Here is a 17080-nt window from a genome sequence, read left to right on the forward strand (position 1 = left end):
AGTCTAATCTTTCCACAAATATGCTCTGTTCCATTTAAAGACAACCATTGATTCAGTTTTTTTATATTGAATTCTTTCTCCTTTCCGTTTCCACGAGATTTGTTGATAGAATTCTCTGCATTTTCACCTTTACTCTTTCCTGTTTTATCCTCTCTTCTCTGTATTTTTGCCTTTACTGTTTCAGGTTTTATTCTTTCTTCAGCCCCACAGTATGGTTTTTGCTTCCACCCTCTGTAGAAACTCTCTTTGTGAAGGCCTTCAGTGACTTCGTGGTTGCCATGTCTAGTGAGTTCCCTTTTTCTTCTGCCCTGATTTTGTTTCCCTTTTATTACTTTTTGTTATGTCTTATTTTGTAAGCCATCTTTAAACATTTTTGTAAAGAGAAGGAATGAACATAAATTGCAAATTAAAAGATCGATCTTGTATTCCTTTTTGAAACTTTGATATTTTTTGGCCCCCCCCAAATTTTGTTTGCTACCCCAACATTCTGGCCACTGTTTTTCTCCACCTCTATTTTTCTCTCATGGTTCCTAGTTAGTCTGCCTTTTTTTTCTTCCTCTTAAAGCATCGGTTGTTTTTTTAATTATGAAAATTTTTATGAGATCTCCATTTACTCATCAAGATTCAGGAATTTCAGGTTCCACATTTGCTTTATTTTTTTCTTTGCTGGAATATTTTGAATCATATCCCAGACATCATGTCATATCTCCCAATAAAAGCATAAGCCTGCACTTTAAATATTGGTATTCTGTAGGCTCTGTCCCTAACCTTTTTTTCTCATTTTCCATGTTCTCCTTAGAAAATCTTACTCATTCCTATAGCTTCATGTACTGTCTGCTGATAATTTTAAAGTCCATATCTACACTTGCATTACAGGCCAATATTTAAATTTTCCTAGGATACTTCTCCAGTCAGGTATTCTGTAGTGAACAAAAACTTTGTGTCTGAAATAATAATACATTCTCATTATCTCTTTCTCATGTTTATACCTGCTTTTGCCTTCTTTTTAAAAATTTCCCTATATCTTTATCACACAATTCTTCTAGGCAGTCATTTTAAGTATCAGAAGCTTCTTTGTCTTTTCCTTTTTCTTCACATCCCATATTTAGTCCTCAAGTCCCATCAGTCCCTTCTTTGAAGTGTCTTTCACACTTATTCTTTCTATTCTGTTGTTGTTTCTTCCATTCTGGTTTAGGGCCTCATCATCTCTCACCTAATAGTTTCCTAGCTGTCTCTCCCAGGTGTCTTCTGTCTGCAATTTAATCATGATATTTTTTTCAGCTGAGAATCTCCCAGATCTGTTATTTCATGATTGAAAAACAACAATAACAACAACAACAACAAAAAACTCAGGTTTTTTAAACTGATCAAGTCCTCAAGGAGGGCAAGACCAGGTCTTATTTTTCTTTTTAGCTCTACCACCCTTCTGGTTGATACCTGGCAGATAGTAGGGCTATAATAAATGAATGAAAGTGGATGCTGTGTTTGAATCTTTGCATACACTCTTGAAAATATTGGTTGCTCTTCTTTTACTGTTTAATTTTGATATTATTAAGTCTGCTAACTGGAAGCATTAAAGATCTTTTTTGTTAAAATACTAAATTTTTAAAAAACCACTTACTCTTTTATTTAAGCAGCTTGGTTTTTTTTTCCTCCTAAAAATGAAGTGGCTGTTCATTGCCTTAGGGCCAGGCAAAATTTATGTAATGAATTATTATTGTGTATATGTCAGTTTTCCTCAGTAAAATAATAATTAGTGTTGTCATTATTATCGTTGTTATTTTAGTTTAGATTATAGGAAACTTGATTTTATGCAATTTTAGTAGTTTGATTTATGACAGTATTGCCAGGACAGTGCTTTTTATACACATGTTAAACCTGACCCTAATCTGCTTATTATTGAAAATATTTCTAATTTTCTTCTAGGACCAATTTGGACAACATATAAAATCAGATGTGCACTTGAATTTTTATGTTTATTATGGTCCTGATCGTATTAGAGACCCGGCCTTGCTTTCAAAACAGGATATTGTTTTGACTACATACAATATTTTAACTCATGACTATGGAGTAAGTATGCTGATACTCAGCGATTTTCAAAAGTCGAATTTAAGAAATATGCTTCAGCTTTCTAAAGTGTTCTAAAATTCAGGCTTTATACTGTTCCTTTTTTCTTTCTAAATACTTAATATACAGGAAATAAATAGGAAATTTTTTTCAACATTTTGCAAAAAAACTTGAACTTTCTTTAGATGATAATTTAGGAATATTTTCCTTTTAGAACACTTGAAGTTAAAATTTTAAATTTGAACTGTAAATATATTTAGCAATTTGTAAATGAATTCTGTTTTTTTAATGTTCTGAAATATTGTTTTCTATCACAATGATTTGCTTAATGATTATCTCAGTTTAAAAATAAGCTTTTTTGTAGCTGACATTTGTGAGTTTCCCAACTCATTTAGAAGTCTAATTGTTGTTTGCCTATAATTTCAGTTACAGTGTTTTTCAAAATACCTTATTGTCAAAATTTCAGCCTTCTGGTAAGAACATTAGCTTGAACATAAAAGAAAGTAATTATGTTATATTCAAATAATTCTTATAATTGATAATTTTTATATCATCACTATGTTTTCATCTGAGATAAGATAGCTCAGTATATTGAACCAAGATCTCAGCAGAGAGCTAGACTACCTAGGTTTGAATGATAGCTCCTCTGCCACTTCCTAGCTATGGTACTTTGAGCAATATACTTCACACCTTGGTGCTTCAATTTTCTTATCTGTAATAAAGAAGTAATAATACTTCATGAGCTTGTGAACATTCAATAATTTAATGTATGTGGCGCTAAAAGCAGTACCTACCACATAACAAGTGTTGATATTAAAGAGTAGTAATGACTAATATTATTTATCACATTACATAAAGTACTATTTTACTTTCCTGTGTTTTTAATTCATATGAAACGTTTATTTCAGACTAAAGGTGATAGTCCATTACATAGCATAAGGTGGCTAAGAGTGATCCTGGATGAAGGACATGCCATACGAAATCCAAATGCTCAGCAGACAAAAGCTGTACTTGATTTAGAAGCAGAAAGAAGATGGGTATTGACAGGTAATGATAGTTGTTATACTTTTAAAAAAATTAGTTCCCAAATATGTGTCATTAAGTAAGTTAGTGAAGCAACTTTGTAAACTTCAGGTGGATCGAAAGTCTGTCCCAAAATTAATCGTAGAAATCATTTAATAAAAATATTTTGACTTGTTCTTCATAATTGCCCATGATATAGCAACATTTGAATTATAGTTAATTTATGGAAGAATCCTGATTTCGTAGCTCTACTTCCCATCTTGGAGTCTGTTTGCTACTTGTGACACCTTTACCAGAAGATGGGGAAGAAAATATAAACTCAGATTAGTTTTTTCCTTCTTGCTAGTGCTGCTGATTTAAAAATCCAATAAGCAAATGTTCTTGATAAGGAGAAAGTTGAATTTACTGTGATCTTTTTCTTTGTTAGTAGGGCAAGTGAGAGCTAAAAATTAGGGCAAAACGGTATTTTGAGATTGTGTATATGTTTAACAAGGGATTATCATCACGGCTTGATAGTTAGTGGGTGTGCCTAGTACCGAGTGCCCATTTTCGGTTCTCTCCTCTGATTGGGCCAAATGGATATTCTGATTGGATACTCTGGTTATAGGGTTATAACAGTTTCCTGTTATTTTTAGGTACTCCAATCCAGAATTCTTTAAAGGACTTGTGGTCTCTTCTTTCCTTTTTAAAACTTAAACCATTTCTTGATAGAGAGTGGTGGCATAGAACAATACAGCGTCCTGTAACAATGGGAGATGAAGGAGGACTTAGGTAAGTAATTTCATGACAACTGATTAATATTAGCTGCAAATAACTATTAGCAGCTTGAACCAATTGCCACTTTCATTACTATTTTAACCAGATTGTTGGCTTTCCTCTCGAAACAGTGTTTACAGTTTAATGTCTTTGACTCTCCGAGTCCAGTGATTCTTGTTTGGGGAGACAAAGATTTCTAACTGTCACTAAAACAAACCCTCCCTTCCCTTGATTTTAGTTAAACTGAAAGGAAAGGCAGAGCTTTATGGTCTTTCTGTGTTGCTTTTACCCCTGAAACCACCATTAATAGATTAATAAGCAGTGACAAGAAAAAGAATACATGCTCTGAGGATCCAATATGCACTAAATTTTTATAACTTATTTCATATAGCTTTATGTAGTGGTTATTGAATGATGTGATGTATAGTGGCATCAAAAAGTTTTTTTATAAGAGAGAATTGTTTCTGGTGGAGACAGACAAATAAAATTCAACTTGGTGACAGCCATTTTGCAAGGTACTAGGCTAATATCGTTTACGTTTTTTGCCTGGAGCAGTGTTTTTCAAACAGAGGGTTTGGGATCCATTAGTGGGTTATGAAATCATAAAGATGGCAGCTAGCATTATAGCTGTTCATTAAAGAAAATGAAATAGAGTAGAAGACTGAAGAAAATAGCAGAGTGGATCATGTATAGTAAGTATTGTTTTGTGAAATGTCTGTTTCTGTTACATTTGTGTGTGTTCATGTATATGTTTGTTGGCTGGAGTAAATTGTGTTTCTTACTGTGGGTTATAGTGAAAAAGGTTCAGAAGCCACTAATGTAGTTTGCAATACTGTGTACTTGATTCCTCAGAACCAACTATTTAAATTCTAGTTTAAGAACTAGAGTTTAAGACAGTTTAAGACAGTTTAAGAACTGTATCAATGTCAGTTTAAGAAATTGTATTTATATTTCATTGTTGGGAAAAACCTTTTCTTAAAGAATTGATATACCTCCTTTTTTTCTTATATTGAGGTGGGAGTGTAAAAGTTTATAGAACCTAGAAGGCATTTCTCCCTCTTCTGAATTGTCACATCATGGGTTTTTTTTGTCATTACTTTATAAAAATTACTTTTTTATGTATCTTGATTTTCATATTACTGAAAAAAAACTTTTTGAAGGTAAGATCTTACTCAGATTTTTATGATATTTAGTATAATGCCTTGCACTTACTAGGTGCTTATTAAGAATTTGAGTGTTGAATATTGGGTGATGTAGTTGACAGAGAAGTAAAAAGATTAGTGATTAGAGTAAAAGTGGGGAGAATAGCTTAAGAAAAATAAGAACAGGATAAAAGATTAAATTATGACAGATATTGAACTGAGGGCAAATTTCACTGCATTTGGTTGCTATAATTTTCTATTTGTAGAAAATGTCTGTGATGATCAGGTTGGATAAAATCCCAAATATGGGATTTTTAAAAAAACTTTTACTAATGTTATACAACAGTAATACATTGAAATATTTTTTGTTCTTGTTGAATCAACTTATATAGAAATAAAATGTTATGTAATTATTTGTTTTATTTTCAATAGGCGTTTACAGTCCCTAATTAAAAATATTACACTTAGAAGAACAAAGACAAGCAAAATTAAAGGAAAACCTGTTTTGGAGTTACCAGAACGTAAAGTATTTATTCAGCACATTACACTTTCAGATGAAGAGAGAAAGATTTATCAGTCTGTGAAAAATGAAGGCAGAGCTACTATTGGAAGGTATGGAGAAAGAAAGCCATTTTAGAAAATAATTTTTATTGTGTTTCCCATTTAACTGAATAGCATTTTTTAGATATGTTATCAATGAAGTCTGAAGTATACTGAAAGATAGTTTGCTTCGTTAACTATTTAAACTATTTACAAATTAATAGTTGAAGTGAATGAAATAATATTATAATACACCAAGTAAGTAATTCCTTGAGTTAGGAAAAAATTAAAGTTTACATGAAATGGCAAGTTCTGAATTGCTAGTCAGAAGACCTTGCTTGCTTCTATTCCTGGCTCTCTGTCATAGGAGTAGATAAAAAATTGAGAGAAGTATATATAGAGAGAAAGAACATAAACCTATTAAGGACCAAAACTTTGGGGAATGTCCACATTTAAGAAATAGGAAACTAAAGAGAAGCCACTCTAGGAGATTCTGTCCAGGGGAGAATTATGAAGAAAGTAGAGAAAATGATCACAGAATCCCAGGAAAGACAGCATAATCAAGAAAGAGGTTGGTCAGTAGTGTCACATAGTAAAGTACAGAGACTTAGAAAAGGCTATTTAATTTGGTGATTCAGAAGTTGCTGGTGTAAACTCTCAGTATAGTTTCACCAGAATAATGAGGTATGTAGCCAAATTGTAGGAGTAAGGGGATTGCAAAGAAGTAGCAGCTGCAGGGGAAGACCATTTTTCACAAAGTTGGTCTTTAAAAGGAAGAAGAAAGTGAGACTGGTAGGTAGGATCTATAGTTGGTTGCTGGATCAATTTTTTGATAGTTTTACTTGGGTAGCTGCCTTGAGAGGAAGAGAACATGGAAGAGACTACAGATACAAAAGAGAATAAAGCAAATTGGTGGACAAAAGTGAAGCCTAGTGTGGGGGTAAATAATAGCAAGAGTACAATCAGTGAATATGAGACAAGGGTGTCTACAGAGCAAGGTGATGGGAAGTTGAGGAGGGTAGACTGGATTTGTAGCCATTGTAAAAAGATCAGGTTTTTAGAGTGGTAGAGAGGCTTCATGTGGTATGGATAAATGTAGAAGCTAAGTCGTGACTTTCCAACAACACGTAGAAATCTGGGGATACGAGCTGATGAAGTAGATTAAAATGATTGGGGATTGATAGAACGTGAGAAATTCTAGTCTAAGCAAGAATGTATTTGATGTGAATGCCCAAAGGAACCAGAATGAGTAAGAAACAAATGAAGGTGAAACGGCTGAGAAAATAGGGGAAGCTTCGAAACATAAGAACTTCAGTGAAGTGCAAAGCAGGTTTAATAGGAATTAGAGAGATTGAGAAAGATTGTTCTAAGCAAGAGATTTCAGAGTTGACAATCTTGCAGTGGTGATTGAAATTTCATATTCGTTCAACCAAAATTTATTAAATGCCTATGTGCCAGGCACCGTTATACACACTGGGATACAGTAGAATAAAATGGACAAAAATCTCTACCCTCAAGTTTATATTTCAATGGAAGGAAGTAGACAAAAAAAGTTTAAATTTTTTGGAAAAAAAGCAAAGCAGAAAAATGGGATAGAGAGTGCTGAAGATGTTTTAATAGGGTATTCAGCAAAGACCTCACTGAGAAGTTGATATGTGGGAAAAGATCTAAGGGAGTTGGGGTTGAGGGGCATTTCAGGCAGAGGGAACAGCAAGTGTAAAGGCCCCGAGTTGGGAGCATACCTGGTGAGCTTGAAGAGCAACACAGAGGCAAGTGTGGCTAGATAAGATGAGCAAGATGGGAAATAGTAATGTCAGAGAGATTGGAGTAGGAGTGGATGATGATTATGTAAGACATTGTGGCATATTTCAAGGGCTTTGGGTTTTACTTTTTATGAGATTGGAAACCTTTGAAGGGTTTTGAGCCAAAAGAGTGACATCATCTTATTTCTATTTTAAAAGGATCACTGGCTGCTGTGTTAAGATTTAGATTGTAGGAATAAGGGCATAATAGGGAGACCAGTGGCAATAATCAAAGTAAGAGATGATGGTGGTTTTACTACAGTAGTAGTGATGAAGGAGGTGAGAAATGGCTGCATTCTGTTATATTCTGAAGGTAGGGCCAACAGAACTTGCAGATTGATATGGCATAGGCTGTGAGAGAGAGGAATCAGAGATAACCCCAGGGTTTTTCACATGAATTACTAGAAGGATGGGATTACCATTTGTAGAAATAGGTCTATGGGAAGAGCAGAGTTTTTTCAGGTAAGATCAGAAGCTCAGTTTTGGACACATTGTGTGTTATCTGTGAGATTTCCAAGTGGAGATGTCTTGTAGTTAGTTGGATATGAGAGGAGAGTTAACAGGAATGTTCTTGGTTTGATACATAAATTTGCAAGTCACCTGTGTGTAGATGGTAGTTAAAGCCATGAGAGTGGATGACATCATGAAGAGAGTGAGGGAAGTTAGTGAAGAGGTCTAACAAAGAAGACAGGAGTGGCTGGTAGGGGGGTGGAAGGAGGCTTCTACTCCAATAATTTGGCACTCAGAAGAGATTTCTTAAACTGAATTGCTGATTATCCATGTAAGTAGTGACTGTGCCAGGGAATAATTAGACTGTTGGTAAAGGTTATTCTATTTGAAAAGATTGAAAAAGAATAACTTCATTGAAACTGTTCTCAGAGAAGAAATAGGTTATTTTCAAAGTATTCTTTTTAATAGGTTGAGCAGTTACTATGTGTTATGCATTCATCTAAGTGCTTTTTATGTGTTATGTGTTAATTCATAACAATCCTATTAAGTCAGTACAATGATTACCCACATTTTACAGATGAAGAATCTGAGGCACAGAGCAGTTAGGGGACTTGCGCTATGTCACACAGCTAGTGAAACAACAGAGCTGGTATTTAAACTCAGGTAGTTTGGTTATAGAGCTTATAAGTTTAACTTTAATATTATATTGCCTATTCCTTGCATTCTTGAATATTTAGAATTATTTGTTGCCATAATACTGTTACTAATAATAACAGTGGATATATATCTATATCTATCTATCTATCTATAGCTATATAAGTCACTTACCGTAGTCCAGGCACTATTCTGAATGCTTTGCATATATTAACTTTTTTAATACAACAATCCTATGAGGTATGTATTATTACTGTGCCACTGTTACAGCTAAGAAAGCTCAAGACACAGGTTAAGAAGCCTGCCCAAGGTTTCATAGTTAATTGACAGAGCCAGGTTTTTGAACTCAGACAGTCTCGCTCTAGGGTCTGTGCTCTTAACTATTAGGTTATATTTCTTCTATTGCCTTAATACATAAATATCAGATTTTTGCTTTAGTGTATAATTTTTGGATCACCCATTCTTCCTTCAGAACCTGTATTGTCATTGTTCTACTGTATTTTATATTGAATGCTTCTGTGGAAAACTATGATTTTATTTTTTTCGTTAAAGTCCAGCAATTTGACCAGGACCTCTCTCTGTTGATTTTTTTCTGGAACTTGTGGTAACATTTAAATCTCTGGATTCCAGGCACTTCCCCCCACCTCCCCTTTCCTGGAAAGTTTTCTTTAAATATTGTTTTCTGTTCCATTATTTTATTTCTCTCCATGTATGTTGGATGTTTTCTTTTCCATAGGTATCAATTTATTCTAATCCTTTACATCTTTCTGTTTAATTTTGCTTTTCTTGATCCCGTTTCCCACATTCTTTCCTGTGTTTTTATCAGTGGCTAGTCTCTTTTATGATGGTTTCATTGTGGCTTTCATTTCTCTGATGGTTTACTTTCTCTTGCATATGGTTGAGCTCATCTTTCGTCTCTATGTTGTTTTGCCATACCTTTTCAAAGCTCTTTTTCTCTGCTTTAAGCTATTGTCTTTTAGGAGGGATTGTTTTATTGAGTGGTAAATCATGGCAGTATCCTTGGTCATAATTTTTATTTGCTGTATGGCAACATTTTTCTGGTGAGTTTTCTTTTGCTGCCATTTGCTTCCTCCCTTGCTCTTTGCTGATGATTATTATTTTTTTGAATGCCTTGAGTTCTTTCTGGACTAGCTATTTGCAAGAGATTTGTAAGAAGGAGGAGGAGTCATAGCTGTGCCTATACTAGCAGGAAATATCCCTATTTAGTTATGACTCAGGGTTACAGATGAGTTCTTTCAGGTTTTACTTGTGTTCCTACAACAGAGATCAGAAGCTTTAGGATTCCTTACAGTGTGGAATGTTGTGCCCATAGTCTTTTCTGAAAACACAGTAGGTCCGTGTGTTTCCTTATACAGCTTACCTTCTCTCCTTCTTGGAGTAAAACTTGTCCAGGGAAGTTTGAGCCACCAGCCATGCACCCTGTTTTTGCACATGAGAGATTTTGATTTTTCCCCTCAGGACATGCCATCTGTTTTGAAGCATTGTGCTCTGGCAGGTCTATTTGAGATCTACAGTCATATCTCGGTATCTTCCTATCCGACTTACTACACTTGGCAGCAAAAATATATTTTGCTTTATTGTTATAAATCTCTTCTAGTTTCATTATAGATAGAGTTTGCTTTTCTGTTCTCCATTCTTCTTTTAAAGTGATTTCCAGAGAAGAAAAGAACAATACCATTTTTATTCCACTGTTTTAGAATAAGAAATGTTGTTGTTGTGTAGAGGCCTTCATAATATTAACGTTTTTACCTTTAGGTATTTTAATGAAGGAACCGTCCTTGCACACTATGCAGATGTCCTGGGTCTTCTGCTGAGATTGCGGCAGATTTGTTGTCACACGCACCTTCTTACAAATGCAGTGTCTTCTGGTGGTCCCTCAGGTGAATAAATGTGATTGGTTTACACCATTATAGATGTTAGAGATATTTCAATCAGAATGAGAAATTTTTCATATGGCCTAAATTTAGTTTGTTATATTTCAAACGGACATTGTTTTTGGTATAGAATTCAACTGGGAGTATATCTAAGAATCTCTTACCAATGATATGGAGTATTAATAATGAGATCTTCCAGGATTTCCAGTGATAGATACTCTTATATGAAAGGTTTAAATTGGATCTTCCTTTTATTCTGTGGTCATACATGCAGATTGTGTTATACTGATGCTTGTGTAAAGTATTTTATGTGGATTGGCTACTATTTAAGCTTCCGAATTTTTCTTAAAATTTGAAATTTAAACCATGCTTTTTGCCTGTGATAGAAAAAGACCAAAGACTACCCAAGCAAAACTTTTCCCTATGTGAAGAAGATTAATTTGTCTAGTCATATTACAAATCTTGCTCTGGAATTAATTTTTCAGCCTTTTTTCCTAGGAAATGATACACCTGAAGAACTACGAAAGAAGTTAATAAGGAAGATGAAGTTAATTCTGAGCTCAGGTTCCGATGAAGAATGTGCAATCTGCTTGGATTCTTTAACGGTTCCTGTCATAACACATTGTGCACATGTCTTTTGTAAACCCTGTATTTGCCAAGTCATCCAGAACGAGCAGGTTAGTTTAATGCTCGGTACAGGTTCAGTGTTTGATAGAGTGACGCACCAGTCGTGAGTATACTGAAGACTCAAGTCCAGCAGACTGTGAAGAGTTTTGCACTTGGATTTACTAGTGCACCATTTATGGTTAATTATATCAGTGTTTTAATAGGTGATATATTTCTTATAATTAAGCCCTTTATGAAAGACATGTTTTTGGAGGCATGTTTCACAGTCAATATCTGAGTTCCACCAACAATTTAGATCATTGTTGTCCAATAAATAGAGGGACAATGTGAGGCACAAAGATAATTTTAAATTCTCTAATAGATGAACAGATGGAGTTAATTCTTATAATATACTTTTATTTATCCAATATATCTAAAATATAAAAACTGTTAATGAGGTACTTTACATGATTATTTTTTAACTTAAGTGTTCAAAATCTAGTGGTATTGTACACTTACCAAACATCTCAATTTGGCTTTTCCACATTTCAAGGGTTTAACTCCTGCATGTGGCTGTTGGCTATTGTATTAGATAAGGGACGTCTAGATTCTTGTGTATGGTAGAATTTTTTGAAGTGGAATAATCCTTTAAGCAGTCCTTCAGCTGAGGTAGAATTTTTTAAAACATTTTTATTGATATACATACAGAAAAAAATGCACAAGTCATGATTGTCCAGCTCAGTGAATTAAGAAGTAAAGACATCCATGTAACTACTACCCTCCTCTCCTTGTCTCCCTTCCCAATCATTTGCTCTCTCCCTTCTCCCTAAAAATAACCTCACTATACTGATTTCTAATGTTGTTTTAGTTTCAGAATCTTTTTTATTGTAATGGTATTTGGTATATAGTTATTCAAGACATAATCCTATTTTATTATCATGTCTTAGCACACATGGACACAACAGATGACTGCTCTGAATGAACCTGATAGGATTTAACAGATCTGGATTGGCTTTATAAGCCATTAAGAAGGGTATTTGTTTTTTTCTTTTAAAGAATAGTTTCAGTAGTGTGCTACATTGTAGTTAGGTTCAAGAAACTGTTATTCCTGGTTTCTTTACTTGTCTGCAAATAGTATATTGTTTCAAGCTCTTGCTGCTAGTCAGGATCACGTACTTTTGCTCCCTTTTTAATCTGTCCCACTTTCCATATTAGAATATTATATCTACCTACAGTTCAGCCTGTACAGATTGATCTCAAATGGATGAATCTAATAAAAAGTTTAATAAAATGCTATTAGGGATATAGAATTTACCACGCTTTTAAAAATTTTAGGTAAATTTATATTTCTGTTCTTCTGGTAAGTGTCACTCATGCTTTGTTCTTTCCTAGCCGCATGCTAAGTGTCCTTTATGCAGAAATGATATACATGGAGACAATTTATTAGAATGTCCTCCAGAAGAATTGGCATGTGACACTGAGAAAAAGTCTAATATGGAATGGACATCCAGTTCAAAGGTAAAATACACATGCACAAATATACCATGTATAAAAATAATAATTCTGCTTTTAATCCTGACATTTGATTATTATATTCTGTTGGTGGTTACTGGCTTTTTGTTTATTTCTAATGGTGAATTTGAGAGGAAAGAGAAAGAGTTCAGATTATGATAGTATTCTTTCAGTCTTTTTAAAAAAATTAGTGGTCTTTTACTTTTGCATTTTAGGGAAATAACACGGCAGGACCTTTCTCTTCACAATAAAAAAAATTTTGGCTGTATTTTGCCAATTCTAAGTATAATTTAATGGGTGTTCTAATTTTTTTCAGATTAATGCTCTAATGCATGCATTGATTGACTTAAGAAAGAAGAACCCCAACATAAAAAGTTTAGTTGTTTCTCAGTTTACGACATTCCTGTCTTTAATAGAAACACCTCTCAGGTAAGTTCAATGGTGTTTCTCACTTGGAGTAAAAGGATTTTGTGTAAGTGTTTTGATTTAGATAGCAAAACATATTTATGTTTTACCAATTTTATTCATTTCATTTATCTAAAATAACATTCAGAGTCACTATAAAGAATATTTCGTGGGAGCATAGGATTTTAAAGATTAAGTCATGAATGTATTGGAAAAAAAATTGACTGCGGAGCCAAACATTAGTAGATGGTTAGTAAATATTTGTCTAAATAAATGAGTGAAAGAATTGGTTGAAGAGATTTGTAATTACTTAATATGTGTTTATAGTATAGTGATACTTGTCTCTTTTGTCCCCTCCATTAGAGCTTCTGGATTTGTGTTTACACGTTTGGATGGTTCCATGGCCCAAAAGAAACGAGTTGAATCAATTCAGTGTTTTCAAAACACTGAAGCAGGATCTCCAACTATAATGCTTCTATCCTTAAAAGCAGGTGGAGTTGGTTTGAATCTTTCTGCAGCTTCTCGAGTATTTTTAATGGATCCAGTAAGTAGTTCTGTAGACTTTTTGATATGTTATTACTTCTTCTTAAAAAATAAACAAAAACTATTTGGTAAAAACCTTCATAGTTTTAATTGCTTGTGAAAATTCTTAAGCAAACTAGAAATAGATATTAACTTAGTAAATGTGAATTGACGGTTTTCTTTTAAGTGCTTTACATATATCAGCTGAAATTCTCACAACATCCCTATGAGGTAGATGATGTTGTTATCCCTAGTTTACAGGTGAGGAAACTGAAGCATTGAGAAGTGAAATAACTTGCCTAATATCACAGCTAGTACTGGGCAAACCAGAGTCAGAGTCCATATTCTTAGGTACTGTGCTTTTCTACTTCTCTTCTATATACTGAATAAGTTTCTTTTAACTGTAATGCATCAGGATAGTGGTTTCATTCATTTGGCCAACAAATAATGAGTTCCTGCTTTGTGTCAGGGCGTCTTACAGGCACTGGGAATCTGGCTATAAACAAAATAGAGAAATTAGTTACCATCATGGTACTAATGGTCTCAAGCTTTAATGTGTATTAATATTAGGTAAAATGCAATTTCTGACCTCTATCCTCAGAGATTTAGGAGTTCTTGGATGAGACGAAGCTGCATTTTCTTTATAGACCATAGGTGATTCAGGTACAGGTGGTCTAGCATCACAGTTTTAGAAACAAATACCATTAATGGAATGTTTTGGGTAAATTTTAGTGTCTAATACAGTATAGTCACTTGTGGTTGTGCAGTAAGGCCTAGGGGTAGAGTGGGAGCTAAAATTCACTTGGAACTTGACTCACCAAACTAGAGCTGCATCTACATAGGAGCACCTTTTTCTAATTGCACAAAGTGGGTGTTTGGGCTGGAGTCACTCTGGATAGTTTCTAATTTGCACTGGATATTGTTTGGGCTAGAAGCAACCCTGTGCTGTTTTTGTGCATTCATAAATTTAGATTTATGGTTTTAGTTTGTTGCCTGAAAGTCAGAAAATTCATAACATAAAGAAATTTTAGTGAGATACGTATTTGAGTTCATCTGGTTAGGCTTTCTAGTTGCTGCACGTACCTGTTACCAAGGGATTTTTCCTCATCTGAGGGTAACCTTCCCATAAGATTATGACTAGAGCCGTATTTAGACATTCATGAGTTTCATGTTAATGTCATAGATGGCAGTGGTCTGTTGTCTTTTCTTGCCTTAGTTCTGTGGATGAGGTTTTAAATCTTTGTTAGAGTTTTAGTATTTTATGGTTATTATAAAAAATATTCACTGTAATTAAGATACACATTAACTAACCCGATGATAATCCTGGAAGCTGATTTTTGGAACAAATTCTCAAATTATTTTATTCTTTGATTATAATCTTAGTACTTGATAAGGAAGAGGTTGTTAATACCAAATAGAGTAATTAAATTAGTATTATAAAGTTGATCAGAGATTAAACTCTTTAGCAGTTATAGTTTAAAAAAAACTTAGAGAATGTTTTAGCAGTTTCGTAGTTAGTTATTTTTCATTGAACGTTTCAAGCTTTCAAATCTTGTTTCTAACTTTAAAACACAATCAGGCCCAGAAAAATAAGATTCAGTCAAAAAAATATGCTCATGAAAATCTTTTACCTTTTCTTGGAGTGTTATGTAAGAGTAAGGTGTATTTTGATGTTCCATTATGAGCTTTTGATAAAGCTCATTGCTTCTTTCATCACTACATGTGAAAATGGGAGCTATCAGTTTTATATTATCATGAGATAAATTTGATTCCTGGTAGTCATACTAGATGTATATTGCCAGCTTACTCTAAGGTTCCTAGACAAAATATAGGCAACAGAAAGGAACATTTTACTTGAGCTTTTGGTACAACGGTTTCAAAATTTGTCCAACTGTGAAATACAAAATATTCACCAAATATGATTATCTGTCAGTTTTAGAAAATTATAAGCTAAGTATGTCCTTATATCTAACTTCTATACCAAAAGCAACCCAAAACTCAAATTACAGCAAGTTAATAGTAAAATATCCTTTTCCCTAGATCTCAAGGGAGCTTTAAAAAGAAAGAAGAAAAATAACAGCCTAGGTATAAATCATACTATAAACTTGTCATCTACATATGCATTTATGATTCTGTTTCTATTTTCAGGTGGTACTTGGCTGTATAAATGTTCTTTTTCCCCAAAACACCCTGTTTTTAGCTTCAAGAATCATCCCATAATTTAAATTTAACATTTAATGATCCTTACCCTGTCAATTCATGATATTTCAAAACCACTTGACTCCTACCTTTCTAGACTGAAGAACTCTTTATCGTTTTGCTTATTCTTCCCTTTTCATTGCTTCATTGTTTTATTTTTCATCTTAAGACAGTCCCCATGATAATGCCTATGTTAATTAGCTAACGTTACTTTTTTAGTTCAATTTTGAAGTCAAGTGATTTCAAATATAGATACAGAAAATTGCATCAACAAAGTCTTAAGTAATTTTTAGGACTGAAATCTTTTTTTGTTCTTTTATTTAATGGAGGAAAGTGAAAGAAAGAGAACCAAAGACCAGCAAAAGGGGAGAAAACTTCTTCATAAATGGACCCAATTACATATCTTTTTTGATGTAAATTAAGTCATTTTAGAGGATGTGTAAACTTTTTTCCTCTGTTAAGCAGACATAGATTGACTTTAAAATGGAAGAAAGAAGCAGAAAGATATTATTTGATTAATCAACAATCATTTATACTGTGTGCTTTCTATGTATTAGGTTCTGTATTAGATACTAGAAGCAGTGGAGTGAAATGACAAGGGGAGAATGCCTGCCTATCATAGTAGTGATGGAGTGAGGGAGTGTGGATTTTTTTTCCCAGACCATTCATAGTGTTAGTATCTGAATTCAGTCAGATAACCTTCAGTCAATAAATGGTGAATGAATAATGCTGAAAAGAAAGGACTTGTGCAGAATACTCACAGATCAGGGTGCTAATAAAGCAAATCCTGTTCTTGGTAGGCCTGGAATCCAGCCGCTGAAGATCAGTGTTTTGACAGATGCCATAGACTTGGCCAGAAGCAAGAAGTTATCATCACAAAAGTGAGTTTTTAGGCCATCTGTTTTAAAATTAGGTTGTTAAGGTTTTTAAAATTATACTAATAATACATGAATATATTATTGTAAAAGATTAAAATAGAATTATACAGAGCAAAATATGAAGGTCACCTTTATTCTCCTCTTTAGAGGAAACCACAGTCAACAGTTTAACATATGCTATTCAAAGTCCCTTTATCTGTGTTAACATACATTCATAGTTATATATACATCTCTCCTTTAAAAAATTTCTTTTAAGATAAATGGTATCCTACCTTATTTTTCTGCAACATGTTTTTTTTCCCCTTAGCAGTATATATTGGAGACTACCATAAGTACATTTAGATCAAACCTATTCTTTTCTTTCTCTTGTAGTAAAATATACATAACATAATATTTACCATTTTAACTATTTTTAGTGTACAGTTCAGTGGCATTAAGTACATTGATGTTGTGCAGTCATGCACCACCATCCATCTCCAGAACTTTCTCATGTGAAACTGAAACTCTGTACCCATTAAACAATAACTTGCCATTCCTTCCTCCTCCCAGCCCCTGGCAACCACCTTTCTACTTTCTATGTCTTTGAATTTGACTGTTCTACAAACCCATTCTTTTTAACACCTTCATAA

General features: G+C 33.7%; 1 protein-coding gene across 3 annotated transcripts in view; it reads left to right on the forward strand.

Annotated features, from left to right (window-relative positions):
- Positions 1–17080, forward strand: part of HLTF (helicase like transcription factor) — a 50157-nt gene that overhangs the window by 28723 nt on the left and 4354 nt on the right. For all 3 annotated transcript variants that reach the window (XM_058551206.1, XM_058551216.1, XM_058551225.1), the window contains exons 15-24: positions 1927–2070; positions 2976–3114; positions 3726–3861; positions 5421–5600; positions 10211–10335; positions 10828–11006; positions 12328–12453; positions 12764–12876; positions 13216–13396; positions 16374–16454. In XM_058551206.1, the coding sequence (XP_058407189.1) occupies positions 1927–2070; positions 2976–3114; positions 3726–3861; positions 5421–5600; positions 10211–10335; positions 10828–11006; positions 12328–12453; positions 12764–12876; positions 13216–13396; positions 16374–16454 (1404 nt within the window). The remainder of the gene's footprint in view (positions 1–1926; positions 2071–2975; positions 3115–3725; positions 3862–5420; positions 5601–10210; positions 10336–10827; positions 11007–12327; positions 12454–12763; positions 12877–13215; positions 13397–16373; positions 16455–17080) is intronic.

This window comes from Diceros bicornis, chromosome 2, assembly GCF_020826845.1.
Source record: "Diceros bicornis minor isolate mBicDic1 chromosome 2, mDicBic1.mat.cur, whole genome shotgun sequence".
In the NCBI taxonomy this organism is placed as follows: domain Eukaryota; kingdom Metazoa; phylum Chordata; class Mammalia; order Perissodactyla; family Rhinocerotidae; genus Diceros; species Diceros bicornis.